Genomic DNA, 27,750 nt, shown 5'->3' on the forward strand with positions numbered 1-27,750 from the left:
CAGAAGAAAATGGATAACACTCTATGTCGTGCCTCACACGAGCCCACAAGGGGAAGTGGCCCTTTGTCCTCAAACCTCAACATGTCCTTCCATTCAGGTTGTAGCCACCAGTTCCACACTGCCAGCAGGAGCTGAGACTGCAGGAAGCTCTGTGCAGTACTGGGATGGACATCAATGGTATAGATGTCAGCACAGCAGGTATGGCCAGACCAGCCATGGTCCACTGGTGAGCAGTGCGCAGGCCTAGCGCAGCATCAGGAGGGCACCCACCAAGACTTTATCATGGCCATCATTGCACAAGGGTACCACCGGTCTTCAAGGAAGGATGGGGGGCAGTGCATTAGGGGTATGGGGAGGACACACCTGACTGTTGCTTCAAGAGGTCAGAGAAGAGGTCAGCTAGGCCAATTAAAAGAAAACCCTCCTGCCACATAAAGGAATGAAGGCCTTGCACTTGGCTTCCCACTTTTAATTTATTTAAGATCACCTCCTTACAATTTCCAAAGAGAAAATACAAAAGAAACAGACTTGGTTTCAAACACATAAACAGTGGCTGGAGTTGAAAGCATTGCTGAGGACACCGTCACAGGACGTCAGCGCACTCCAGGGCACTTCAGTATTCCTGAGGAATAAACATGGTTTCTCCTTCTTCCCGCTGGGATGTTCTCAGCATAAGTCACTGCTCCTATGAAGCAAGGACATTTGGTTAAAAGGGCAGGAGATGTTCCTATATCACTGGCTGCTGCCTCAGTCAGATCCCAGGGCCAAGGGCTCCAATCACAGCCAACTTTCTGCTTGCATCTACTGCACCAGAGACCCCCGTCTGAGAGGGAAAAAACAGGAAGGGGCAGGCATGACTGGACACTCAGCTGTGACCCAGGAGGTGGCAGGTGAGCACCAAGCACAGCCAACCAGCAGCTGCTGACTTCAGTCACTGGCAGGCCTTGCCTCTTTAAGAATCTCCCCCTCTGCTGAGTGAGGATACCTCTCCCACAATCCACTGAAAAGTGAGAGGGAAAAGGCTATGAAGAAAGTCCCCAGGGTGGTGCACAGGGATCAGTCAGGGCTTGGCCAGCAGTTATCACAATACAGCCATGCTGCATGAGCCCCAGTGGGATGGTGTTCCTCCATGTGAGAAGGATGACAACATCCAGGCACAGACTCAAGTCCAAATGAAGTTACAAGGCCATTTTAGAGCAGCATGTGCAAGGCTGTAGAAAACGTAATATTTTCCACAGCACCTCCCAGCCATTAAACATCTAATACACATAATCACCTCTGATCCACCATCCAGGACAACTCAGCTTGGAACAATGGAAAAACTCACAACAATAGAAAGACCCAATGCCTGCTCCTTGCTGTCCACCCTCAGTCAAGTTCTGATGCCAGGAAGGTGAAGAGGCAGGGAGAGCGGAACAGTCTGCCCCAGGTCAGTGTTCCATTCAGTCTTCCTGAACTGACATCAGACAGAAGCACTGTCTGCTCCTACAGAGGACCTGGGCACTTAGTGGCTCACGACCATCTATAACTCCAGTCCAAGGGATCTGATGCTCCTTTTCTGGCTCCATGGGTGCCAGCATGCACCTGATACACAGACATACATGCAAACAAAAACCCATACTCAGAAAATAAACACAAAGCAAAAAAAATTGGTAAAAATTTGAAGAATTCTGCAAGGGAGAGAACTATCAATTCTGTACGTACTTTGACAAATTTTCCGTGTAGAAGATACGGAGCCTGCAAGTCATGTTGACAGTTGGAGTAGGCCATCCCCAATCCCACGCCAGAACCAAAGGCTAATGGCCACATTCTTCCTAGTGAACACAAAGAGAGAAATCCCAACAGGGAATTATTAAGATAAAGCATCCACCCAGTATATGTGCTTGGCATTCACAAACCTTTAGTGGGCATCAACTGGTGACTGGCAGGTGACAGCCCCCCCCAGCACTGTAATCCAGCATGTTTAAGTGCCTGGGGCTGCTAAGTGTGATGCAAGTAGCCCGGTCGGGCATCTTTGTGCACCTGAACTAGCTTCCTAGCCCTGGCAGAAGGAACATGTTGATAAGGTGTTTGAAGTGTTTATTAATCTCATCAACATCCACAAACTTTGGTTATACACAGAAAGCCATGGAGTTCACTCACACACATCTACAATTCCCCAGTCCCAGTCCTTCCCAGTTCTCCATGGAAAGAGGTCAAGCTGACCTGTTTGGCTTCTAGTCAATACTCAAAGTTAAGTTTTCCCACTTGCCTTTATTACCAGAGAGCCACATCTCTGGGTCACTTTAGAAATATGTGGGCATGCAGACTGGCCAGCATGAAATGTAGGCTTTTGAAAGGATGTCATGTTTTAAGACACCAGACAACCCTGACTCATTGCCCCCAGGGAACACTGGAGATGTCCAACCCATATAGACTGAGTCCACAGTCTCTGTCTGGCTCATTTTACAACGGACGGGCTGGCAGCATTTGTACAGACCCTGTAGTGAGAAGCTGGGGACAGTCACTTACTTTTAAAGAAGGTGAGTGAGAAAACAACTCCTAATCCAAAACCAGTACCTGCAGAAACGGAAAAGAGTGTTACAGTGCAGTAACAGAGACCCCAAACACAGGCTGAACTAAGATTTACACAACAGGCTACTTTTATGACTTGGAAGCCTGTTTCCCCGTTCTAACCTTCCTCACTGACAGCAACACTCCAGTTGCCTCCGGTCTCGCTCCTCCCAAAAGAAAATGAAAACCTTTATTCCCTATCATTTTGTCCTGGAGTGCTGCAGAGTGGGAGGGTGAGGACCCCAAGACTACTGCTGCAGACAGACTGCGCTCACCTCACACAGGAGTCACTAAGACGCTCCCTTTGTCACTTTGTTTCTCCGGGTGATGCTCACCGTTTTAGAGGAAGAAGAAATGATCCAGAACAATTTCCTACGGCTGCACTGTCACACAAGTCAGGGTCCAGATAGAGGGAGAAGCGCTTCCCTTTGCCAGAGCTGGGGATCCCATCCCAAGCCCTCACATGACAGGCAAGGGTTGTGGCGTGGAACTACAACCCGAGCCTTGGTAACACCTCACTCCGAGTCTCAGCTTGGAAAAAGTTCTGCCTTTCAGGATAAGTTGAGTCAGAATTTGTCAAACCCTAGTTCTGATGCCAGCTTCTAAATTTCTGCTTAGCCCACACGTAACCTGCACCATTATTTAGTTGTTTTTTTTTTTTTTAAGAGAAAAAGACATACTGCATCCATGAGTAACCTGAAGCCCAACTTAAATAACGCTCGGTGCGATTAGCTCAGGCGCTAGCTGTGTTCTCATCAAGTGCATGAAAAACTGCTACTGCACCACTTCACAAGGCTCGCCCCGCCCTGTCTACCAACATAAGCTCCTCACTGCACATAAGCATTCAAGAATTTATTTCTCCCCCTCAGCCAAGCTCTATAGACCAACACATTCAGTTCATGAACTCTGTACTCCGTTCTGGTTTTGAGACAAAGATTCTCAATCCTCCTCCTCAGTGTTGCTGGGATTCTAGGCTGCACCACTATGCCCAGATTATTCTGAAGTTCTGTGTCTGTCCCACAGCCCAGTAGAGCCTTGGGCCAACCTCTTTATGAGTAAATCACATGAAGTCCTGGTTCTCCCAAACTTGTGCTGCTGCTAAAATCTGGTGGGTTTTATTGCTCTTCTGCCTTTTGAAGCAGCATCCTGCTAAGCAGCCCTGGCTGTCATGGTATGTACCACTGGTGATGGTGGTGCACACCTTTAATCCCAGCACTTGGGAAAGAGAGGCAGGTGGATCTCTGTGAGTTCAGACCAGCCTGGTCTATAGAGTGAATTCCAGGCTAGCCAGGCTGCAGAGTGAGGCTGTACGTACTTATATAACTGACCAGTCACTGACCCTTCCTTACACTGTGCCCAATAAGTCTGTTCTCTTTCTAAAAACAAAATACCAAGAGATCATTGTTAATGGAAAAAAAACATTTTAAAGAAGTGTAGTCTGAGCACACCATCCATGCCTGTGAAGTCTGTAGTGACGGCCCAGGTGTCAGACTCCTTGTCTTATGCTCAGATGGCTTTGGGCAGACACTTGCCAGTGTTAGCGACACCACAGCATACAGCACAGTAACGTGCTCCTGAGGTTCACAGCCAGAGATCCGCCTGCTTCTGCCTCCCAAGTGCTGGGATTAAAGGCGTGCACCACCACCTCCCGGCTCGAGGACACATTTCTAAGAACACAGCAGCACAGCTAACACACACTGGATACACAGCTCGCCTCTATGTCATGTGAATTTTAACTAAAATCACCGGTGGCACTGTTCAATAGACCCTGTGCTAGTTAGTAAGTATTTTGGTGCCAAATTTAAAATGCAGTATTTGAAAAACCAGTAATGCTGCTCCAATTTCCATTTTTAAAAAAATTCATAGGAAAGTAGCTTGCCAAAGTTGGTCTGGTAAGTAGCCAATCAAGGATGGCATAATAAAAAGGAAAGGGAATTAACACTGAATGTTACTCTTGAGTACCCAGCACCTCCTTTCCAAGGAAAGTCTTTTATTTTATGGTATGTGTACTTTGCCTGCAGGCATGTCTGTGCACCACACGCACGCCTATTGTCCACGGAGACCAGAAGGTGTTGGATCCTCTGAAACTGGAGTTCCAGATGGTTCTAAGATGCCATGTGTGTGCAGGAAATCGAATCTGAACATGAACATGCACGTGTGTGCGTGCGCGCGCGCGCGCGCACACACACACACACACAGCCAGTGCTCTTAACTACTGAGCCAGCCCAAGAAAATTAAAACAAACAACCTTCTCAGTTGTGACAGTACAAATCCCAATGATGGGAAAGGGAGGCAAGAGGGTAAAGAATTCAAGGCCATCCTTAACTACATAGCTAGCTCAAGACAAGTCTGAGCTACACGAGACCCCTGTCAAAACGATACCCCAAACTGCCTTCTATGGTAGGTAGATTACCTTGTTCCCAGAAAATAGTGTGCCCAGAACAACCTGCTGTTTACAGAGCCAAGCGGATCCAATTCGGCCACTGTCCCCAGTATATCCAGACACAGGATTCTCCTCTATTTTCCACCCACCAATGCTAGTAGAAACTTCTAGAAGCAGTGAAGTAAGATACAGTCAAAACATGAGCCATGCTCTCCATGTAACAACCAGAGTGCTAGGCAACCAGGCTAGTCACAAGCCCATGCAAAGCCAACAGAATCATCCTACCACACACGTCACCCAAATTAGTCTACCTGGCAGGATTGACCCAAGAACCTCAGAGGATAGAAGCCACTGCTATGCTATTACCAAGCCCAGGAACCTGGTATTGCTTGCTTGGTTTGCAAAATGGCAGAAGGTTCAGTTTTATGGCAACTTGCCTCACTCCTCACAGTCAGCAAGGTCAGTATTGAGAATGAGGTAGACTGGTCTCGCTCACAGAGGCAAGCCAATGAAAGCAGGTAGGCCTCCAACCTGAGCTTTTGTGCATCCGTCTGGAGGCAAGATTTTGGCAAGGGAACCAAAGCCCAGAGGAAACTATTTCAGCATTTTTCTAGTCCCTTTGCCTCCATGCCTGTCCCTTCCATTTTCCCCAAGGAGAGAAAGCTCTCTGGTGCTCAATGCTTCCTAGCAGCAGACCACAAGTGAAGCTCAGCCCACTGCTGCCAGCACCACTCAATCAAAAGATAAGACATGCCCACACCAACCCAGAACGCCCACCTCAAGAGTCCAGATATGTGACCAGCTGGCCACTCCTGCCAATTGCACTTATCGGAAAGTATAACCAAGCTCAACATCTCAGGCAATAAGCCAAACCCAGTTTTCAAGGAACCTTCGCTGTGGTCTTAATTAGATGAGGTTGCTACATTTTTAATTCTTAACTGTGACTCCCCATCATTTCTGTATTTTTAAAATACAAATAAGATTACTCTGTACATGAAAAGGGATCTTCTATCTCTTTCCCCTGTAATATGGACCTTGCAGTCAGAGCTGACAGAGGAATGCTGATGAGCTCTAGGAATCAAGCCCTCGCTCGCTCCCACAGTTCTCTTTGAAAAGACAGCATGCTGCTTCAAAGCCAGCCCCACCTGGCCCGGGACGGCTCTGCAGCTGCTTCCACTCAAGACTGGCACCTCTAGGCCAGGTTTAAGCTTTAGAACAATACAACAGGAAAGGTTTGCCTTACAATAAAAACAAACCAACACAGAAAGAGAAGAGCCTTCTCTGCCGTTGGCCACTTTTTCTTGTTGTTGCACGACAAGTTGTTTTGGGGAAAAAAGCCAAAGGGAAAAGTACAAAGCATTTTTCACCTCCACCTGGAAGCAAATATTTAACTATGAATGCAGTTTATATAACTTTACCTCCTTGGCATTTTCAAAAGCCCATGCTTGTCTGAAATGACAAAGAACCTTCAGGTACAGAGAGGGCGGCTTATCAGCACACATCTCCACATGGCAAAGAGGGACAAGGGGAAAAAACAACAGAGGAGCCTTATGGAATTGACATTAGGCCCAGAGCCCAAGTTCTCCGCAGCCATTTCTTTTGGAGAGGAAAAAGAATTGGCACCAATTCTTTCAAATATATTCCAAATCATTTTAACCGCACAAGCTGAAGCTTGGTACCTGAGAAGGTGTGGGTACTTCTTTGGGGTGGCGCAGTTCTTTAACTGGTCATCTGGCGCTGGGTTTGAGGGGTTCTTTGTTGTTGTTGTTACTGTTTTGGTTTTTCGAGACAGGGTTTCTCTGCGTAGCACTGGCTGTCCTGGAACTCTGTAGACCAGAGATAAACTCAGAGAGATCCACCTGCCTCTGGCCTCCCGAGTGCTGAGATTAAAGGCATGCAACACCACTGCCCATCTTGGTACTAGTCTTTAAATTATTATTATTATTGTGCGTGTGCGCATGCCTAAGGATTACTGTACAGGAGCTGGTTCTCCCTTCTAACCCTGAGAGTCCTGGGGATAGAACTTGAGTACCTTTATCCACTAAGCAATTACTGGCCTGAGACTGTTTGCCTGTTTGTTTGGTTTTTTGTTTTGTTTTGTTTATTTTTGGTTTTTCTTTTTTTCTTTTTTTTTTAAATTTATTTATTATGTACACAGTATTCTCAGTATTCTGTCTGCATGTATGCCTGCAGGCCAGAAGAGGGCACCAGATCTCACTACAGATGGTTGTAAGCCACCATGTGGTTGCTGGGAATTGAACTCAGGACCTTTGGAAAAGCAGGCAGTGCTCTTAACCACTAAGCCATCTCTCCAGCCCCTATTTTTGGTTTTTCAAGACAGCACTTCTCTATATAACAGCCCTCGTTGTCCTGGAACTCATTCTGTAGACCAGGCTGGCCTCAAACTCACAGATATCCGCCTGCCTCTGCGTCCCAAGTGCTGGGATTAAAGGTGTGCACCACCATGCCAGGCACATATTTGTTTTAACAGTAAAGATTTTTATGTGTGTGGATGTTTTGTCTTCATTTATGTAGGGCACCAAGTGTGCACCTCATCCCCTGGAACTGGAGTTACAGGATGACTGTGACCCACCATATGTGGGTGCTGGGAACCAAGCCCGTCCTTTTCAAGATCAATAAGCGCTCTTAACCACTGAAGCATCTCTCCAACCCTGAACATTGATTAACAAAAAGAACAGAGGATGCAATTTCCACCAGCCACACACAATGTACAGATTTATCCCATGCCTAAGAACATGTGAAAGCAAAACCAAAGGTACCAAGTGCACGCTGTAAGCCAACACTGGATAAACACAGGGTAAACCCTATGTTGAAGGTCATTATGAGCATTTCTAGTTAACAGCAACTTCAGTTTAGATGCAGAAGAATATGCTCCCAGGCTACAGATTAAGCACAAAGCCCCACCACAAATAAATAACCTGCAGGAAGCTCCATGCAGGTGCCATAGTCTGGGAACTGCTTTCTGTGCCAGTCCATGCACAGAAAAGGCTGGAGCAACATATGTACAAGCTGTGGAACCCACTTTGCAAAGGCTGTAACTGCATCCTGCTTCCACTAAGGATGATCAGTAGTGTGGGACAATTCTGTATTCTGTCAATTATGTTTTAAATAAACGCTAATTGGCCAGTAGCCAGGCAGAAAGTATAGGCGGGACAACCAGACAGAAAGTAGAGGCTGGGCAATGAGAACAGAGAATTCTGGGAAGGAGGAAGCCCATTCCTCCCCAGTCCTGTCCAGACACTGAAGAAGCAGGACGTGACCTGCTCTGCTGAAAAAGTACTGAGCCATGTGGCTAACATGTACAAGAATAATGGGCTACGGATCTCTGTGAGTTCGAGCCCAGCCTGGTCTACAGAGCTAGTTCCAGGACAGGCTCCAAAGCCACAGAGAAACCTTGTCTCGAAAAAAAAAAAGAAGAATGGGCTAATATAAGTTATAATAGCTAACACGAAACCTGAGCTAATGGGGCAATCAGTTTATAATTTATGGAGACCTCTGTGATTTTCTTTGGGATTTACCGGCTGCAGGAACCAGGCAGGACAGAAACCCCAACAAGCAGGCCCTCCTGTTACAGATCAGTCCCAGAGAAAAAACAAAGTTACACAGAAATTCACTCTAAGACATTTCTTTAAAAGAACAAAAATCATCAGCAGTGGTGGGGCACGTCTTTAATTCCAGCACTTGGGAAGCAGAGGCACGTGGACCTCTACTGAGGCCAGCCTGGTCTACAGAGTGAGTTCCAGAACAGTCAAAGGCTACACAGAAAAATCCTGTCTCAAAAAACAAAAGAAAATTAAAAAAAAAAATCTCTGGCCAGGGGAGAGCCTGGTTAAGAGCTCTAGCTGCTCAGGCTGCATAACATGGCAAGACCATCCTGGAGGAATGTATCATAGATTCTTTTCATTAACAACAACACAAAAAACTTCTTAAATGACTATTACTAAGACCTCAGCGTACACTTAACATTTAAACAAGGATTCATATTCATAAGCTTGGAACCAGTATAGTTATTAGGGCTAAAACGTAATCTCTATCTATAAATTAAAACTAGAAAGCAACTCCACCTGATTTTGTATGGCGTATTTCAGAATTATGAGGAAAAACTCTCACGTAATACATTGAACTGATGGTTTACAAATGAGAAAGGATACAGGACCCCCTCTCCTCCCGGCCAGTCTTTATTTCCTAACCGCTGTATACCCAACAGTGGGTAACAAAGAAGACAAGAGTTAAACGCCAAAGGACTACTGTCCTATTGGTGGCATGGTGGCCCCAGAGCAATCTCCAACCTTGGGTCAGTTACTTGCCCAGCCCCAGCCCAGCCTGCCCAGCCCCAGCAAGAACAGCACTGCAGTCTCTAGCGCTGCCTAGTGAAAGGCTCAGTAAGAAGTAGTAAGCTTGTTGTTGTTCTAGTAGGTCTCAAAGATGTCAGAAGCATAATAGTTCATTCTATCTCAGAGTGTAACTCACGGACTCACACAGGATCACTTTGATCAGGTGAGCCACAGCTCAAAATCTGTTCTTTTCCTACTCAGAGCAATATGAACACATCAGGGGTGAGTGTGTGTGTGTGTGTACACAGCCGTGCTATGTCACTCAGGCTGGCCTTGAACCTCAAACTCCTAAGTGCTAGGATTATATAATGTAACCACCACACCCTATTCTATTTTCTTTAACAAAGAATCCCTTCAGCTTTATGTTCAACTATATCATTTTGCTTTAAAATGTAAAAAGATTCCCCTAGCATTGTCTTGTTCAATAAAACAGCAATGAAATGGGCTGAAACAAATTGACCTATTTATAATAGGCACATTTTCTTGTCAATCATGGTTCTATCGATGCTATTACAGTCAAAAGCATTTGTTGCTACAGAACAAACAGTGATTCTCAAATCACATTTCCAAGAAACATCCCTAATTTATGAAAGATGTTCTAAGTCCAACTTATGGGAGAAAAAAAACACAGTTATAAATCAACTCTAAATAGTGCCACTTAATCCTCTAAGGCAAAGACTGGTTGTCCCAAGTATCCACAGGTGAATGCCAAGTCCTGTGAATTAGCCAAGAAAAGTTGCCAATGCCAGACCAAAACTCAAGAGCCAGTGACCGAGGTTGTATTGATCGGCTTCTCAGAAGTCACTCTTGCTTCAGGCTCTGTAGGAAGAACTGAGAAGGTGGCTGTTTCATGGGATTTTGCTGAAGCATCTGTAGTTGTTTGGGTGAATGTCAATCACTAGGATTCTAGCCAGAACAGGCAGAGCAGTCAGCAGAGAGACACGGAGGGCATGTGGAGTGCTCTGCTGGAGGAACTCAGTCTTTTAAAGCAGCGCCTATAGAACATACTTCAACTCAAGTACTGGACAGCACAGGAACTCAAGAAGGTATAAAAAGAAACATGGCTGTAGACATTTTACTGACATGCAACTAATTAATTCCCATGTGGAAATACTATGTTGGAAAATGAGAGGCAACTCAAAGGTTCATTATTAAAAAGAGGCTAGGAAAAATTACAGAATTATTAAGTTTCGATAAGCATTTTGAAAGCTCTCACACTGATGGGTGTGCCTGGTTCTAACAGCAGTGTAGAGCTCTGCACCACCACGCCAGCTTTATTATGACCCCATCTCACAGGGAGAATCAAACAAATCCGAGGGGTAAGTGACTTACTCAAGCACACACACCTGAGAAAGCACAACTCAAACCCAGGCTGCCTGACTGCACACACTCCGGAGAGCAGATGAGACTAGAGGAAAGGCCAGACCATTCTCCAGGAGCCCTTGGTTCTAGAGGCAGAAGACATTCCTCAAGAGGTGGGGAAGGAGTAACATGGCTGAAGCTACACCCCAATCCATCTGAGAGAGGTGTGTGGAACAACTTGGAGTGCAAGACATGTTTCACTGACAGAATTACACAACCTAACTGACAAGCGTGAGTGTGTGTGCATGTGTGTAAAAGAGGGCTATTCATAGCAGACAGTAACTGCCTTTTAACAGTAAATTCTCTCAACTGTGACCAAGGTTTCAAAATATCTACATTGGAGAGATGGTTCAGCAGTGGTTGCTCTTCCAGAGACCTAGGCTAGATTCCCAGCACTCACACCTCGCAATCTGTAACTCCAGTTCATAGGGATCTAATGCCCTCTCTTGGTCTCTTCAGGCCCTGCACACACATGGTGTATAGATGTAACCAGGCAGAACACACATTTTTTACATTGTGTTCAGGAACTGCATAGTAGCAGAAGGAAAAACCCTCACCAGGAAGGTGCTTGTACTATTGGATTAAATTTCCTTACTTAATCTTTATAATAAACTTCTATGAGCCCCACTGAAGAGAAGAGAAAGTGAGGCACAGCAAGGTTAAATACTTACCCTTGGTCACACATGGCCAAACTGGCAAGTGTTTAACCATTATAATCAATTTAGACTCAACACAAGAGACTAATCCCTTCCAATCCTGGGCAATAATTTGGACATTTCCTTAATTATACAAACTAAACACCCACTGTGTGCTGCTCTAAGTGCTGGGCAACATCTCCATCTAAGGGCACTGTCCAGTGTGGAGATGGGGAATGATCAGAAACTGGAAGCATAAAGAGATATGGCAGAAGGAGGTGCGAGCTGGCTGTCAGGAGCTCCCTGCTGCTAAGTTATGCAGCTGGAGGGAGGAGGTGAAGCAAACTAGCCCAGAGTCATACTAACCAACAATTGCAGCCTCGTGCGCTGCCCACTGAGCAATGGGGAAGGTAGAAGCTCACAATGGGGAAAAGGCCATTAGATGTACACTTTACACAGCTGACTCTAGCAGGATGGGGAGAGTCAAGAAGCACCATAAAAAACAGGAGAGAGCAGTTAGGGGGAGCCCTATAGCAGGAGAAAGAAAGGATACAGACTTCAGAGTTCCCTCCAGAGAGGCAGATTGGTTTGGGGGTACAGCTCTTGGAACCCAGGGTCTAAGCAGCTGGGAGAAGCTCTTCCCCAGCCCCTAGGAGCAGTGTGCAGCTTCTCCTGCAACTTACACTTTTCTCTCTGTCCTCAACAGTTCTCCCTCTCTTCCAACACCCAGGAGGCAGAAGCAGGTGGATCCCCGAGTTGGAGGCCAGCCTAGTCTACAGAGCAAGCTGTAAAATAGTCAGGGCTACGCACAGAAACCTGTCTTGAAAATCAAAGGGGGAAGAAAAGCAAAGCAAAAGAAGAGTCTAGGTGTTCTGACTTCAGTCAGACAGCAAACACTAAAGCAAGCAGTGGGGCTCGGCTTCTCCAAACCGTTGACACTGAGTCCCTCTCACTATCTCAGAAAGACTAAACTGCTTGAGAGAATTACCCTATCCTACAGGCCCCTCACGCGTCACTGGTGATCCAGAAGCTTCTGAGATTGCCCCCTCACCAGCGACACTCCTTTAGCCACCGGCACTCATCCCTGTGTGCTCAAGTCTACCCTGAGTTTGTTCCCACTGCGCTGCCCCAATATTTCAAATTAGCTTTCTGTACTTTTAAAAATGACAAGCAAAAGTAACTATTAAAGGCAGGTAGATCTCTGAGTTGAAGGCCAGCCTGGTCTATATTGCAAGTACCAGGACAGCCAGAGCTACATTGTGAGACAGTATTAGGGTTTCTATTGCTGTGGAGAGACCGTGAACATGGCAACTCTTTTTTGTTTGTTTTGTTTTGATTTTGATTTTTGAGACAGGGTTTTGCTGTAGTTTTGGAGCCTGTCCAGGAAGTAGCCCTTGTAGCCCTCACAGAGATCTGCCTGCCTCTGCCTCCCCAAGTGTTGGGATTAAAAGCATGCACCACCACCGCACGGCCAACCACAGCAACTCTTATAAGGAAAACATTTAATTGGGGTGGCTCCCTTGCGGTTCAGAGGTTCAGTCCATTATCATCATGACGGGAGCATGTTGGCATGTGGACAGACACAGAGCTGGCTACATATTAATCAGAAGGCAACAGGAAGTGGACTATGACACTGGACAGTATCTTAGGCATAGGAAACCTCAGAGCCTGGCCCCAGTGACATGCTTCCTCCACAAGGCCATACCAACTTCAACAAAGCCACACCTCCTACAAGTACCAAGCTCCTACAAGCTTAAGGGGGAGGGGCAATTACATTCAAACTACCAGAGACACTGTTTCAATTTTTTCTTTTTAAAAATGGTTTTCGTCTATGGATAGGGAGATAGCACAGTGGGCAAAGCACTTGCTAAGTATGAAGACCCAAGTTCAGGACCTGGCACCAGCGTAAAGGGATGTGGTAGCAGTGCATGGCTGTGATCGTGGTGTCCCTACAGCAAGAAGGAAGGTGGAAGGAGGGCAATCTCCAGGCTCACAGCCAGCTAGCCTGTTGTGCATACAGGGAACAAGAGACCCTGTGGAAGGTAACAACCAAGACAAGGTTATCCTCTAGACACATCTGACACACACGTGCTTACATTCACACACACGAACACACATACAATCATACAGACAGATTTAAAACACTATTCTCATCTGTTTTCTGTCATAGTCTGAATCTTCACTGTTTATCCTTTTCACCTGCTTAGTGGTAGAACTGGACCAGCATGCATGAGATTCTATCCCCAACCCCAACACCCGCCTCCCCATACATGCTTGGGGCCAGCAAGGTAAAGGCAATCACTGTCAAGCCGAAGGACCTGAGTCTGGTATACAGGACACACATGGTAGAGAGCCAATCCCCATAAGCTGTCCTCTGACCTGACGTGACCTCCTCACGTGCAAGCATGCACACAAACAATAATGTCAAATTTTATAGTTCTGACATATGTACATGCCTGTGCAGCCAGAACTAAAATTCACAAACGCCATCACTGGTACCCTCTATAGCTCATTCCCCCTCTCCCTTAGTCTTCTGACATCATTTATCTACCTCCTTTCATTACATTGCTGAGTATATTTTCTAGAGTTTTACATATTGCTGGAATTATATGTCAGAGACACACAGGTTCCGTGTAAAGCTAGTCCACAACAGTTGGTTGTCTGTTCCTCAGCAGGCAGACACCTAAGCTGTCTCCTGTTTGGGGCAGTTAGGAACATTCCTGAGTGTCATCCTTGTTTCTTGTTCCACACTTCATAAGAAACTCTAGTCAGGTAGTGGCGCACGCCTTTAATCCCAGCACTCAGGAGACAGAAGCAGGCAGATCTCTGTGAGTTCGAGGCCAGCCTGGTCTACAGAATGAGTTTCAGGACAGGCAGGGCTACACAGAGAAATCCTGTCTCAAAAAAACAAAAAGCAAAAGAGGGGAAAAAAGCCCACTGACCTGGGCCAAGGCAGTCCCTACCAACACGCTTCCCCCAGAGGTATGCAGCATCACTTCCTGCCCCTTATCTCAGCAACACTACTGTACAGCTTGTAAAGCTTGGCCACGGAGCTCCTAATCTTACCACACCTTCCCCTGTGAGTGAAGACAGAGCTGTCCTTTCTGTACTCAGTTAACTGTGAGTAAAGCTTCTTTGCAAGCGTCCTACCGCAACTGTTCTTTTTTTTAAAAATATTTATTTATTTATTTATTATGTATACAATATTCTGTCTGTGTATATGCCTGCAGGCCAGAAGAGGCCACCAGACCCCATTACAGATGGTTGTGAGCCACCATGTGGTTGCTGGGAATTGAACTCATGACCTTTGGAAGAGCAGGCAATGCTCTTAACCTCTGAGCCATCTCTCCAGCCCCCCGCAACTGTTCTTGTGATTCAGTTCCCCATATGCGGAAACAAATCCCCATCAGCTACATGCACTGCTAGGATCCTCTCCCATCCTAAGGCCTTTAAAATCTCCAGCACTCAGAAATTAGTTTAAAGTGAACAAATCAGTGCACCTTGTCTTTGTAAGAGCTATTTGTTCTCGTGTCCTGAGAACCCCTCCGACCTCAGGTCACAGACTCCTCTCCACTTTTCCTGCTGAAGGTTTTGCAGCTTCAGCTTTTCCCCTCAGACCAGGCCCATTCTGTCTGTGTGGACACAGCTGTTCCTGTAGTTTGTTGAAAAGATTTTCCTCTCCCCATTAAACTGTGTGTGTTAAAAGTGAACTGGCCACACATTCTTGGCTCTGTACTATATTCTGTGTGTATATCCTTCCTCTAATACCACCCTGCTTTGTACTTAAGCAGGGTTATTAAGTCTCCAGCTATGTTCTTGTTAAAAATTATTCTGCTAACACCTGTAATCCCAGTACTTGGGAGTTAGTGCTGGGAAGATCGCTCCAAAGTCAAGGCCAGCCTGAACTAAAGTGAGACTCTGTCTAAAAACAAAATAACAACCAACCCCTTTGTGAATTTGAACTGTTTATCATTTTGCATAGATTTTATTCTTACTTTAATTTTGAATTTATTTTATGTATATAAATATTTTGCCTGCATGCAAGTATGTGCACCATGTGCACGCCTGGTGCCCACTGAGGTAAAAGGGATTGGAAACCATGTAACCGGAGTTATGGAATGGAACTCAGGTCTTCTGTAGGGGTGGCCGGTGTCTCTGCTGTCCCTCATGCAGATTTTAAGTCAGGAAGGGCAGCTCAAATACAGCAGACACAGCAAACATGCACCCGGCACAGCCCTCAAACCCAAACCAACAAGTCAGCCTCTGAACTCCCATACAAGCTTTTTTAAATATTTATTTATTTATTATGTATACAATGTTCTGTCTGTGTGTATGCCTGTAGACCAGAAGAGAGCACCAGACCTCATTACAGATGTTGTGAGCCACCATGTGGTTGCTGGGAATTGAACTCAGGACCCTTGGAAGAGCAGGCAATGCCCTTAACCGCTGAGCTATCTCTCCAGCCCCATCCCATACAAGTTTTAAACGTTGTTCTCTCACTAGGAAAAAAAAAGGGGGGGGAGGCAACAACAACAACAACAAAAAAAAACCTAACAGGGTGTGGAGGTACATGCCTGTGATCCCGCACTTAGGGAGACTAAGGCAGGAAAAACATGAGTTAGAGGCCAACATGGACTGGCAGGTGAGCCACAGTTACAGAGTAAGACCCTTTCTCAAAGGAGAAGAGATTATCAATCTCCTTGTTTCTAGAGAAGCAAAAAGAAAGGGGAAAAAAGGAAGAAAGAAAGAAACGAAAGAAAAAAATAAGTAGGCGAACTGTCCATGTACCCAGCAGGGCAGCAGTTAAATACAGTAACTAACATTCTATTACTGTTAGCTGCTTCTTCCCTCCCCTGGTCTCAGACAAGCTCCAGTGGAGCGATGTCCTAACATTTCACTAGGGGTCAACAGCCATGGTAAAAAATATTACCACACCAAAAACTTCTATAAGTAAATATTTAAATTTTTACTTGGACTCAATCCTGAAATTCACTTGCCAAAGAAAGCAATTCAGCATATTTACTAATAAACTGTTTCAGGCCACATTTCAGGAAAGCATAAAACCACAGCAGAACTAAATTTCAATGTTTTCAAGTCCCATATAGCGCCTAATTACATTACTCTGTAATGCCCGCAGGAAATTCCCCCGCGAGATCACAATGGCACTGCTGCTACGAACAGAAAAGTTTGCTCACATTGCTCTGAAAACACACAGCAAACAAAGCGTGAACACCAGTTCAACTCAGGGACTAATTTGAAACCTGAACTATACAGAACCAACAGCCTTTCAAGTATTTAGCCTGACTGAGACTGCTCCATGAAGAGTCGGGCATCAGTTTGCAAACGTGGGTTACCCAAAGGCACTCCCTGGTGAGCCACCAATGCTGGTAACCCAAACTCATCAGATGAACTAACTGGTACTTTAAGCAACATATGAATCTGCTTTCTTTTTCCATGACTTCATTCAAAGGCTTCTTTCAGTGAAATGTTTAGTAAACAGCTTTAAACAATCAATCTAAGTGAACTTGATTATTGGCTCTGCAGGCTAAACGAGAAGCTGAGACCGTAGTGTCCTGCTTTCCTAGTAACAGAGGGACAAGGCTTGTTTTCAGGGACAAAACAACAGGCAACTTCCACCTCTGACCAAGCTGCAGAAGGCCCACCGCAGCCAGGCCACAAGTCAACAACAGCCACATTCAGGTTCAGTCTGCCGTCCATGGATTCCTGCTCCTGATTCTGCTGTTCAGCTCATGCTCTCAGCAGGACTTTATCTTAACACACTAGCCCATAGCCCCACTTTCCTCCCCCCACCAATTTATTCTCGTGCTTGAATGATTTTTCTGAAATGTGAAATTCTACCATTAAGGCTCAATAGTCAATTTCCTCAAAGTTAAGCTGAGCTGCCACACAATCCAGTAATTCCACTCCTAGGTACAGACCCAAGAGAAAGAAAAACCTTTGTCCACATAACCCTTGTCACTTTATCATAGCAACATTATTCAGAACAGCCAAAAGTATCAAGGGGCCAGCCCTGTGATTTGTGAAAGCATTTGCTGCACAAATCTGGCAACCAAGTTCTGATTTCTGACACCCAGGTAAAAAGCTGGACAAAGTACCAAACTAGCATTCCTTTGGCAAGATGGGATACAGAGGCAGGAGAATCGGCCAGAAGTCAGCAGGCCAGCAAGTCTGGCTTCCACAGTGAGGTGGTAGAACAGATTCTGCCTCAAAGCAAGGTAGAAGGAGAACCAACTCCTGAAAGTTGTCCTCTGACCTCTATACACACACAATGTTGCCCACATTCTCTCACACACAGCATAAACAAGTGAATAAACAAGACATGTACTGTCCAACTACTACATATCATTTATAACAAAAAATAATGAAATAATGGCACATACTACAACATGGATGTACTGTAAAAACAGTAAGTTGGGCTGGAGAAATGGATTGATGTTTAAGAGTATGTGCTGTTCTCATACAGGACCCAAGTTCCCAGCACCCACATCAGGCTGCTCAAAATCACCTGTAACCCCAATCCCTCTCTTACACGCATACACACACGCACACACACATACATACATACACACACACACACAAATAAATCATAGAAAGATCAAGAAAACATTAAATTAAGTGAAATACCCTAGACACCAAGGATCACAAGTCTTACACTGTAGTTCAGGTTGGCCTTTAACCCCAACCAATTCTCCAGATTCTGCCCCTTGAGTGTTGAGATTACCAGCATGAGCTGGTAACACACTGATGACATGCCACATGTAGTATAATTTCATTTCACAAAATGTCTGGAATAGCTGCTGGGGCTAGGCTGGGAGCTCCAAATGGGAGCAATGGTGCCTGAGGTTTCTGTCGTAGGAACAAATACTCTGAAATGAGATTGAGGTAGATGCACAACTCTGTGAGTAAATACTTTAAACAGAATAAACAGTACCTGAAATACAGCTCAACAAAGCAGGTTTTGGGTTTGGGTTTTGTTTTGCTTTTCCTTGTTTTTTGAGACAGGACTTTTCTGTGTAGTCCTAGCTGCTCTGAAACTCACTCTGTAGACCAGGCTGGCTTCAAATTAACAGATCAACCTCACCTCAACTACCTCCTCCCTTCTGCCTTTCTTGTCTCAACTGTGATCCCTCCCTGACAGGAGCTCTTTAACATATTCCCCATGCCTCCAGCATTAATAAACAGTAGCTACAAGTATGGGCTTTGGGAGGCAGACAAAAGGGGCTGAACACATTATGCAGCCAGAGCTCTCAGCCCTATGGGCATCATGTGAGCGATGCCCTTCAAGAGCACAGGAGCTGAGTGAGATTGTAAGCTGAGTGCAGTGAAGAGCTGTCACTGCTGCCACCCAATCATCCTGCAATGACCCAGACTTTTTCCTTTTTCTCCCCCTCCCCAAAACAGGGTTTCTCTGTGTGGTCCTGGCTGTCCTGGAACTCACTCTATAAACCAGGATGGCCTCAGATTTAGAGATCCATCTACCTCTGCCTCTTGAGTGCTGGGATTAAAGGCGTGCGCCACCGTCGTCCAGCTTCTTTTCTCTAAGACACAGGACAGTTTCTAAGACCCGGAACACAGAACTTACTTCTCCAAATGCACCTTCTAAGTCTACATATTCTCAAGAAAGAAAAGTCACCCCTTCTTTCCTAGAACCTCAATATGCATGCATTCCCCTCCACTCCCAGAACTTATCACAATGATTAGTTTTAAACTACTTAAGGAAGTACACTATTTTAGTCTAGTGACAGACACTCATTCTACCAGGCTGGCCTTGAAGGTCCTTCTCTGCCTCCACACACACCTGGAGGGACATGCACCAGCACCCATGCACACAAAGAAAATGAATAATCTCCCATGCAGCCCATAGTGATAAATCCAAACTGAGGGTACCAGATCTACAGAGACCAGAACAATCAGGCCTCCTCCAGTCCTCAGGTACTCTGCCCTCCATGTCCACTAACAAAGACTGTGTGCCTTAGCTGAGTGGTGGAGGCGTGCCTTTAACCCCAGCACCGGGGAGGCAGAGCAGGCCATCACTAGGATGAAGTCAGCCGGGTCTACACAGTGAGTTCCAGAACAGCCTGGGCTACAGAGAAACCCAGTCTCAAAACACAAACTGAAACCACTGTATGTCTTTGCCATGCTCTGTCACACTTGTGGGTGTGTACAGGATAAACCACTCAGCATATAAAAGGAAAAGGAGGGGAGAAAGCCAGAGCAACCCATAAATCTTATAAAACTTAAAAATAAATCCATAAAATTAGTAAAAACCATTAATGACGCATTCATGTAAAACTAATGGAACATGCCATTCATAAAATGCAATATTCTTCTCTCCTTTTTAATTTCCTGCAATAAGGCTCTGGCACTTCTCTTAAAGCAACACCATCCTCTGCTTGTTTAAATACCAAAGTGCTCTCTGCTCTCACTCGGCCACTCCCAAATATTTCTTATACCACTTCTTGTTTTCTTTGTTTGAGATAAGGTCTTGTCATTTAGCCTTGGTTAGTGTGGAAATCACTCTGTAGACCAGACTAGACTTGAACTTGTGGCAATTCCTGTCTCGAAAAATAAACAAAACAAAACAAACAAAAAACAAATCCTCAAGAGTTCAAAGACACATTTGAACTAGCAAAAATTCACATAAAATATAGTTGACTTTTTAATTTAAATGCTAATAGGGAGGACAGCCTAGTCTACAAGAGCTAGTTCCAGGACACGTTCCAAAGCTACAGAGAAACCGTCTTGAAAAACCAAAAGAGAAAAAGACTGTTTAATAACATACTCTTAATCTCGGATGTGGACAGAGAACATGGGCTTCAAAATTCTCAGCAATACATGCCATTCACTTAACAATTACTGTGTCCCTCCCTGAAACCAGGGGTTGGGAGAGATCCATAGAGAGCAGTCTCTGGTTCTGAGGAAACTGACATCCCAGAGAGGAGGAACAATCAAGTTTAGAAACAAACTGCGAATTTCAGATGGCAATACCCACTCCTAGTGAAAATTACTTTGACCTCAGCACACAGGACACTAAAGAACTTCCTAAGCACCAACAGGGTCGTCAGCACAATCACTATCATATTTATAGATGGTAAAAATGTGAGGTGGGGGATGTGGTCTGCCATGGAGAACATGTTTAACACGCTCTAGGGCCGGATGCTGGAGGAGGCCCCCAAGTGGGGGTCGGGGCAGAGGACAAAAGGAAAGGAATAAGGGTCGTGGAGAGGAAATGTGAAAAATGGATGGAATGAGCAAGGATCTGTTCTGTCTGTTCCTCGGTACTCTCTGTCCAAGGATGTGTTCTGTCTATCCAAAGACAGGAGCCATGTCAGGTATCTCATAAATCACCTACTAATATTTCAACACTAACTGCAACAAGATAGATATTTTAAACTAGGATTAACAGGGGAAATAGAGCTGTTTCTCTTGGAGACTAGGGAGACAGCTCAGTGGTTAAAAATGGCTCACCACTGCCTCAAACTCTAGTTCCAATGGCTCCAACCCTGTCTGACTTCTGTGGATAGCCACACTCAGTGGTCCACACAGGGATGCACACACAAACATAAAAATAAATCCTTTTAAAAAGGGCTGGAGAGCTGGCTCTGCATTAGCTGGTTTGTACATGCAAGTGCAGTACCCAAGGAGGTCAGAAGAGGGCGTCAGATCCCTTGGAACGGGAGTTAGAGGTGATTATGAGCTGTGATGGAAGTGCTGGGAACCAATTCAGGCCCTCGGAAAGAGCAGCAGGTGCTCTTGACTGCTGAGCCCATCTCCATCCTGAAGAACACCCCCCCACCCCAGATAAGGTTTCTCTCTGTTTTTCTCAGTTTCTCTTGCTCTGTAGACTATGCTAGCCTCACAACTCAGAGATCTGCCTGCCTCTGCCACCCATGTGTTGGGATTAAAGGTGTGTGCCACCATTGCTTGGCTAAGAACAGTTCTTAAAAGTACCCAGTTATGCCAGGCTGTGGTGGCACATATCTTTAATCCCAGCACTGGGAAGGCAGAGGAAGGTGGATCTCTGAATTTGAGGCCAACCTGGTCTACAGAGTGAGTTCAAGGACAGTTGGGACTGTTACATAGAGAAATCCTGTCTCGGAAAAACAAGAAAAAGTGCCCAGTTGTACAACACTTGTAATAAAAATAGCCTTCTTGCAGTTGGAGGTACAGCTCAGAGGTAAAGTGCAAGGCCCTGCATTCCATCACCAGCACTGAGGGGCTCACAGTGGCTTCCATCCAATCACAGTGGCTTCTCTGCACTCTGCAGAGCCAGAGCAATATCACCATCAAATAGAACTGAAAGCTGCAGTGACCCTTCCTGCTTGCATTGTACTCCCATCTCAGTGCAAACTGTCACTCTGAGGCTCCATCTCCACTCTGAAGTGCTAGGAAAGAAAGCACTTGGCAAAGAGCTCAGAGAGGGACACTACTACCTGTGGGACTGGGGAGAAGAGAGCTGCAGAAGAGCAGGTTCTCCAGTCTGGAGACCAACGGGCACAACCTGCCGTGCCTCCTTTGTGTGGGAGGTCCTACTGTCTGTGTGTTGCTTTTATTGGTTAATGAATAAAGAACTTCTTTGAGCCTATGGCAGGGAAAAACATAACTATGTGGGGAAAGCTAGGCTGTATGCTGGGAGGGAGCTGCCATGGAGCCGCCAACAAGATAGACATGCTGAAACTTCGCTAGTAGACCACAACCTCATGGTGATATGCAGATTAATAGAAGTGGGTTAAATTAATATGTAAGAGTTAGCCATTAAGAAGCTAGAGCTAATGGGCCAAGCAGTGATTTAAATAATACAGTTTCTGTGTGATTAATTTGGGTCTAAGCTAGCCGGGCGGCTGGGAACCAACAAGCAGCCATGCTTCTCCAATACCTCCTCTGCTGTGTGTCTGCTCTTTTCTCTAAGCCCACTGTCAGTGAGTGAGCCCACTTGGAATCTCAACTCGAGAACCTTTTCTCAAGAGTTACTGGATCAAAAAACAAGGACTTTTTGAATTTTGCGTGCAAATGGACGGAAATAGAAAACACTATCCTGAGTGAGGTAAGCCAGATCCAAAAAGAGGAACATGGGATGTATGTACTCACTCATATTTGGTTTCCAGCCATAAATAAAGGACATTGAGCCTATAATTCATGATCCTAGAGAAGCTAAATAAGAAGGTGAACCCAAAGAAAAACATATAGACATCCTCCTGGATATTAACCTTCATCAGGCGATGAAAGGAGACAGAGACAGAGTCCCACATTGGAGCACCAGGAACAGAAGGAGAGAGAGCACGAGCAAGGAACTCAGGGCCATGAGGGGTGTACCCACACACTGAGACAATGGGGATGTTCTTTCGGGAACTCACCAAGGCCAGCTGGACTGGGTCTGAAAAAGCATGGGATAAAACTGGACTCACTGAACATAGCGGACAATGAGAAGTCAAGAACAATGGCACTGGGTTTTGATCCTACTGCACATACTGGCTTTGTGGGAGCCTAGGCTGTTTGGATGTTCACCTTACTAGACCTGGAAGGAGGTGGGAGGTCCTTGGACTCCCCACAGAGCAGAGAACCGGTCTGCTCTTGGGGCTGATGAGAGAGGGAGAGTTGATTGGGGGAGGGGAGGGATATGGGAGGTGGCGGGGAAGAGACAGAAATCTTTAATAAATAAAAAAAAAAAAGAGTTACTGGATCATGCTCAAACCCAACCACTACAAGTGACTGAAATCCATTGGCCTATGCTCACTGTGGTCTGGTATGCTCTGGGATGTGCAATCAGTTCCATCTTGTTACTGATGAGACTTATCTGCATCCCTTATGTTTTACTTACAAATGCTGATCAAGCACTTTACAACTGGGCCAGGGAGATGGCTCAGCGGGTAAACATGCTTGCTGCCAAGCCTGGTGGCCTGAGTTAGAAGCCCAGGACCCACACTGTGAAGGAGTTAGCTGATTTCTACAAGTTGTCCCACTGACCTCCACATGTACACTATGGCACAAACATATACAAAATAAATGGTTTTTTTTTTTAAGATTTTATTTATTTATTATGTATACAACATTCTGCCTCCATGTATGCCTGCAGGCCAGAAGAGGGTGCCAGATCTCATTACAGATGGTTGTGAGCCACCATGTGGTTGCTGGGAATTGAACTCAGGTCCTCTGGAAGAACAGTCAATGCTCTTAACCACTGAGCTATCTCTCCAGCCCCCAAAATAAATGTTTAAATTAAAAAAAAAAAATACCATGAAGGAAAATTCTAGCCTTGGTGCTATCCTTCTAGGAAATGAAGGCAGTTAACCAGATGAGAAAGAAGAGAGACAATCACCTTGACTGAGTTCCTGTTCTAAGGAGACTGGATGACTTAAAAGTTTTCATGGGCCCGGCAGTGGTGGCGCACACCCTTATCCCAGCACTTGAGAGGCAGAGGCAGGCGAATCTCTGTGAGTTCGAGGCCAGCCTGGTCTACAGAGAGAGTTCCAGGACAGGATCCAAAGCTACACAGAAAAAAAATAAAAGGAAAGGAAAAAAAAAACTTTTGAAAAACAACAACAACAACAAAAAAAGTTTTCATGTGCTTAAAAATATCCACATATAGCCAGGCATGGGGCTTATGGTTTTAATTCATCACGCAGGAGGCAGAGGCATGGACTACAGAGCAAGTTCCAGGACAGCCAGGGCTACCCAGAGAAACCCTGTATTGAAAAACCAGAAAACACTAACAATAACAAACAAAAACCCACTCAAGTTGCATCAGCCTAGAGGACCTGGTCCTGCTGAGGAAGCTGAGGCAGAATCAGGAGGAGGATCAGAAAGATCAAGAATTCAAAGCCCCCATAACACTTCAAGTTTGAGGGCAGTCTCAAGCAAAGTTTTTCATTTAAAAATTAAAAAACAAAATACCCAAATTCAAGCCATCGAACAAATGTCCATCCCTGGAAGGCTCTGCCACTCTCTAGTCAATTCAGAGGTGCAGAGACCAGTGCCCTCACAGCCCTCACTTCTGCCTGCCCCGCCCCTGGCAGCAGCAAACTCAGCTCAGATGCCCAGCAACATGAGCACACCACACACCACCACCTCCTGCAGCTGCCTGCAGCATTGCTAGCTAAGGATTTATGCATTTCTCCTGGAGGTTGCCGTGGAGGCGGTGTTTGTTTTGGGGAGAGGGTCAATCTATGTAGCCCAGGCCGATCTCCATCTGGAGGAGATCCATCTACCTCTTGCGCTGGTATCAAGAGTGTGTGCTACCATGCTCGGATGCTCTGGTTTTTTCCCCCCAAGACAGGGTTTCTCTGTGAAATAGCCCAAACTAGCCTGTAACTCACAGTGATCCTCCTACTTCTGCCTCCAGAGTGATGGGATTAATGGGGAAAACAAGTTTACTTTTTCTTTTTTTCTTTCTTTTCTTTTTTTCTGATTTTTCAAGACGGGGTTTCTTTGTAGCTTTGGGGCCTCAGAGAGATCCGCCTGCCTCTGCCTCCCAAGCGCAGGGATTAAAGGCTTGTGCCACCACCACCAGGCTTACACAAATTTTTTAGGTTAATCTCCATTTCAGATTGAAGAGACTTTTAAAAAAAACACGAACTGGTGAGGACGAGAAAGCGAGTGACTAAATCTCATCTGTATAAGCTCAAGCAGCATTTTAAACTCCCCAGCACACTGTTCATGGACAATGCTGGGATATAAATGTTAAATCTCCTCTCTCAAACTGCAAACCATTAAGTTTTTTTAAATTTTCTTTCTTTTTCTTTCTTTTTTTTTTTTTTTTGGTTTTTCGAGACAGGGTTTCTCTGTAGCTTTGAAGCCTGTCCTGGAACTAGCTCTTGTAGACCAGGCTGGTCTTGAACTCACAGAGATCCGCCTGCCTCTGCCTCCCCAGTGCTGGGATTAAAGGCATGTGCCACTTCCGCCCAGTGGAAAAAAAAAATTTTCTTTTTTGTTCTTTTTATTTCCTCGAGACAGGGTTTCCAGGTATAGACCTGGAAAAATATTTTGGACTAAAGGGAAGACCAAGTGGTTAAGAGCACTTGTTGCTCTTGCAGAAGTGAAATAATGAAACATGCCCCCAGCAAGGCTGCAGCATGCCTGGGCAGCCCGTTTATATTGGGTTTCATGGTCTGAGTTGATGAGGATGACTGCCCGGGTCTCTTCCTCAAGGAACAAGTTCCACGGACTTGCGAACTCAAATCGCTGGCAGAGGACCCAGGTTCAATTCCTAACTCCCTTAACTTTCAATAATCCAGTTCTAGCAGATCCACCATCTTCTGGCCTCTTCCGGGAGCAGACATGTACATGATGCAGACATGCACACAGGCAAATCACCTGTCTACATTAAGTAACAGCAATATTGTTGGCCACTTCCAGAATTACTCATTTCTAATAACAACGCAGCTATTGAACTCTCCCTGATCTCTAAGGTAGCAATAGTCACTGACAACTTAAAACCAGGCAAACAGGCACAGGGGCCTTAGCTATCCCGTTGTGTCCGAACTGATGGGGACAAATCTGGAAGTAACTGTGATCAGATCGTTCACGTATTGATTCATCCTGAATAATTTCTACACTACACTCTTCTGGAAGGGAGGGAACAACAGTGAGAAAAATAGAAAACACAGCTGGTTTTGCCGAGCTTAGATTTTATTCTTTCCTGACCTCACCATCTAAGGATATAATCCTAAATTCTCTTAAATACATCTCCACGCAGTAAGTATAAACTATGAAGCTATGTGATGGCGCACACCTTCACTCCCAGCACTTATAGGGCAGAGACAGAAAGATCTGTTAACTCGAGGCCAGCTAGGGCTTATACAGTGAGACCCTGTCTCAAAGGAAAAAAAAATCTAATTTTCAATAATAAATATTAGTACAGAAGAAAAAGTCAGGGGGACTGGGGAGATAGCTTGGTGGATAAAACCCCTGCCCAAATCCTCAGCACCTAAGCAAAAATCCTAGTGCTGGGGAGGGGGAGCCCAGCAATTAAAAAAAAAACAAAAACAAAAAACAAAAAAAACCCAACTCAATTGGCAGCCAGTTTAGGCAAATTGGTGAGTTCTAATTTCTGAGATTCCCGCTCAAAACAGAAGGTGGAGCCGAATGTGGTGGTGCATATGCTTAATCCAGGCGCTCCTGAGGCAGTGGCAGAGGTCTCTTGAGTTTAAGGCTAACCTGGTCAACAGTTTTCCTGGTCGGCCAGGGCTACATACTGAGATCCTGTCTCAATGAATAAGGTAAATCGCTACTGAGAAAGATACCCAACATCGACCTCTGACCTACATACCAACACCGCAAGACACTGCTGAGCGGTTCGCACAAACACACAAGAGGAAAGATGCAGAGGGGAGGACCAGCAACGAGCTCCAGACCCGGAGCCAGAAATCCTGGGGGAACTCAACTATGCCACAGATTAGAAACGCGATTCCAAGCACATCCCTTCACCTGGATTCCCAACTCACAACGTGGAAAACCACGAGTCACCGTGCTAAACAACGCGCCTACCATCTGTACCACGCTAAGTGGGATTCCATCGCCCCCCCCTTCCCCAACCCCATGACCTCATAAAGTGTTTCGTCACAGAACGCGTGTTGAAAAGACAACCTGGAGGGACTGCAGGGCCCACGATCATACTGTCTGGGAGAGTTCTGAACCATCACCACCATCTCCACTTTTGGACCGGACATCTCCGGATTCAAATAAATGAGGTCCCGCTTGACAGCAATTCCCACCGCGGCCCGGAGGAGGCTATAAAACGCCCCTGTGACCTTCCAAAGGCAGCGTTCTCCCAGCTGGGGAGCGGGGTGGGCTCAGGCAGGCTGCTCGCCCGGACCAGGGGACATGTGGCACGGAGTTGCAGAGTTGCACGGGGCGTCCCGCATTCTTTCCCTGTCCCAGAGCGCCACTGCGCCTCCGGGCCTGCACCACCTTTAACCCGGGGGCCGCCCGCGCCCTTCGGACAGCCGTCCCCGTCACCCGAGTTGACAGTCACCTGTCTGCGCCCCACAGCTCAGTGCGCACCGCGGGGCGGCAGCAGGCCGCGGCCTGACCCCTGCGGCTTTCCGTCCGCGCGCGGGCCGCTCGGCTCCGGACGGGGTCTACCAGAGAGAGCAGCGCTCACCTAGTTTCACCAAAGCGTCGGCCATGCACCGGTCCCACTTTCTGCCGAGGTCAGACTCCGACATGTTCTCCACCGGCATCTCCAGAGCTCCTCACGGCCGGCCCCCGCGCTCCGTCTGATCGCTAATCTCGCGAGAGCCGGCCGCCGCCGTAGGCTTCCGGCAGGAGCCGGCGCTCCAGATACCGCGAGATCACGTGTGTCATCTGTCTTTTCCGGTTGTCGTCGCTCTGTCGTCAAGGTGACAGGTTGCCAGGAAGCCGGAGGTGACCCTGACCTTGGAGCTACAGCGAAAGGTAAAGGAGAGGTTCAGCTTCCTGATTCACACCCAGAGTCCAGAAGGCC

The 27,750-nt window shown here is 46.1% G+C and overlaps 2 protein-coding genes across 2 annotated transcripts in view; both read right to left on the minus strand.

The window, feature by feature from the left end:
- Positions 1 to 27,509, minus strand: part of Nbl1 (NBL1, DAN family BMP antagonist) — a 47,161-nt gene extending 19,652 nt beyond the window's left edge. The window contains exon 1 of the mRNA XM_075946867.1: positions 27,409 to 27,509. The gene's annotated coding sequence lies outside the window, so the exon portion shown is untranslated. The remainder of the gene's footprint in view (positions 1 to 27,408) is intronic.
- On the minus strand, positions 455 to 27,540 carry Micos10 (mitochondrial contact site and cristae organizing system subunit 10). Its single transcript, XM_075946868.1, has 4 exons — positions 27,409 to 27,540; positions 2,512 to 2,559; positions 1,705 to 1,814; positions 455 to 685 (listed from the first exon to the last, which is right to left on the minus strand). The coding sequence occupies exons 1-4, from the start codon at positions 27,485 to 27,487 to the stop codon at positions 677 to 679; spliced, it is 246 nt and encodes an 81-aa protein (XP_075802983.1). The 5' UTR covers positions 27,488 to 27,540; the 3' UTR covers positions 455 to 676.
- Positions 27,541 to 27,750: the final 210 nt, after the last annotated feature.

The sequence above is a fragment of the Microtus pennsylvanicus genome, chromosome 13 (genome assembly GCF_037038515.1).
Source record: "Microtus pennsylvanicus isolate mMicPen1 chromosome 13, mMicPen1.hap1, whole genome shotgun sequence".
Lineage (NCBI taxonomy): Eukaryota > Metazoa > Chordata > Mammalia > Rodentia > Cricetidae > Microtus > Microtus pennsylvanicus.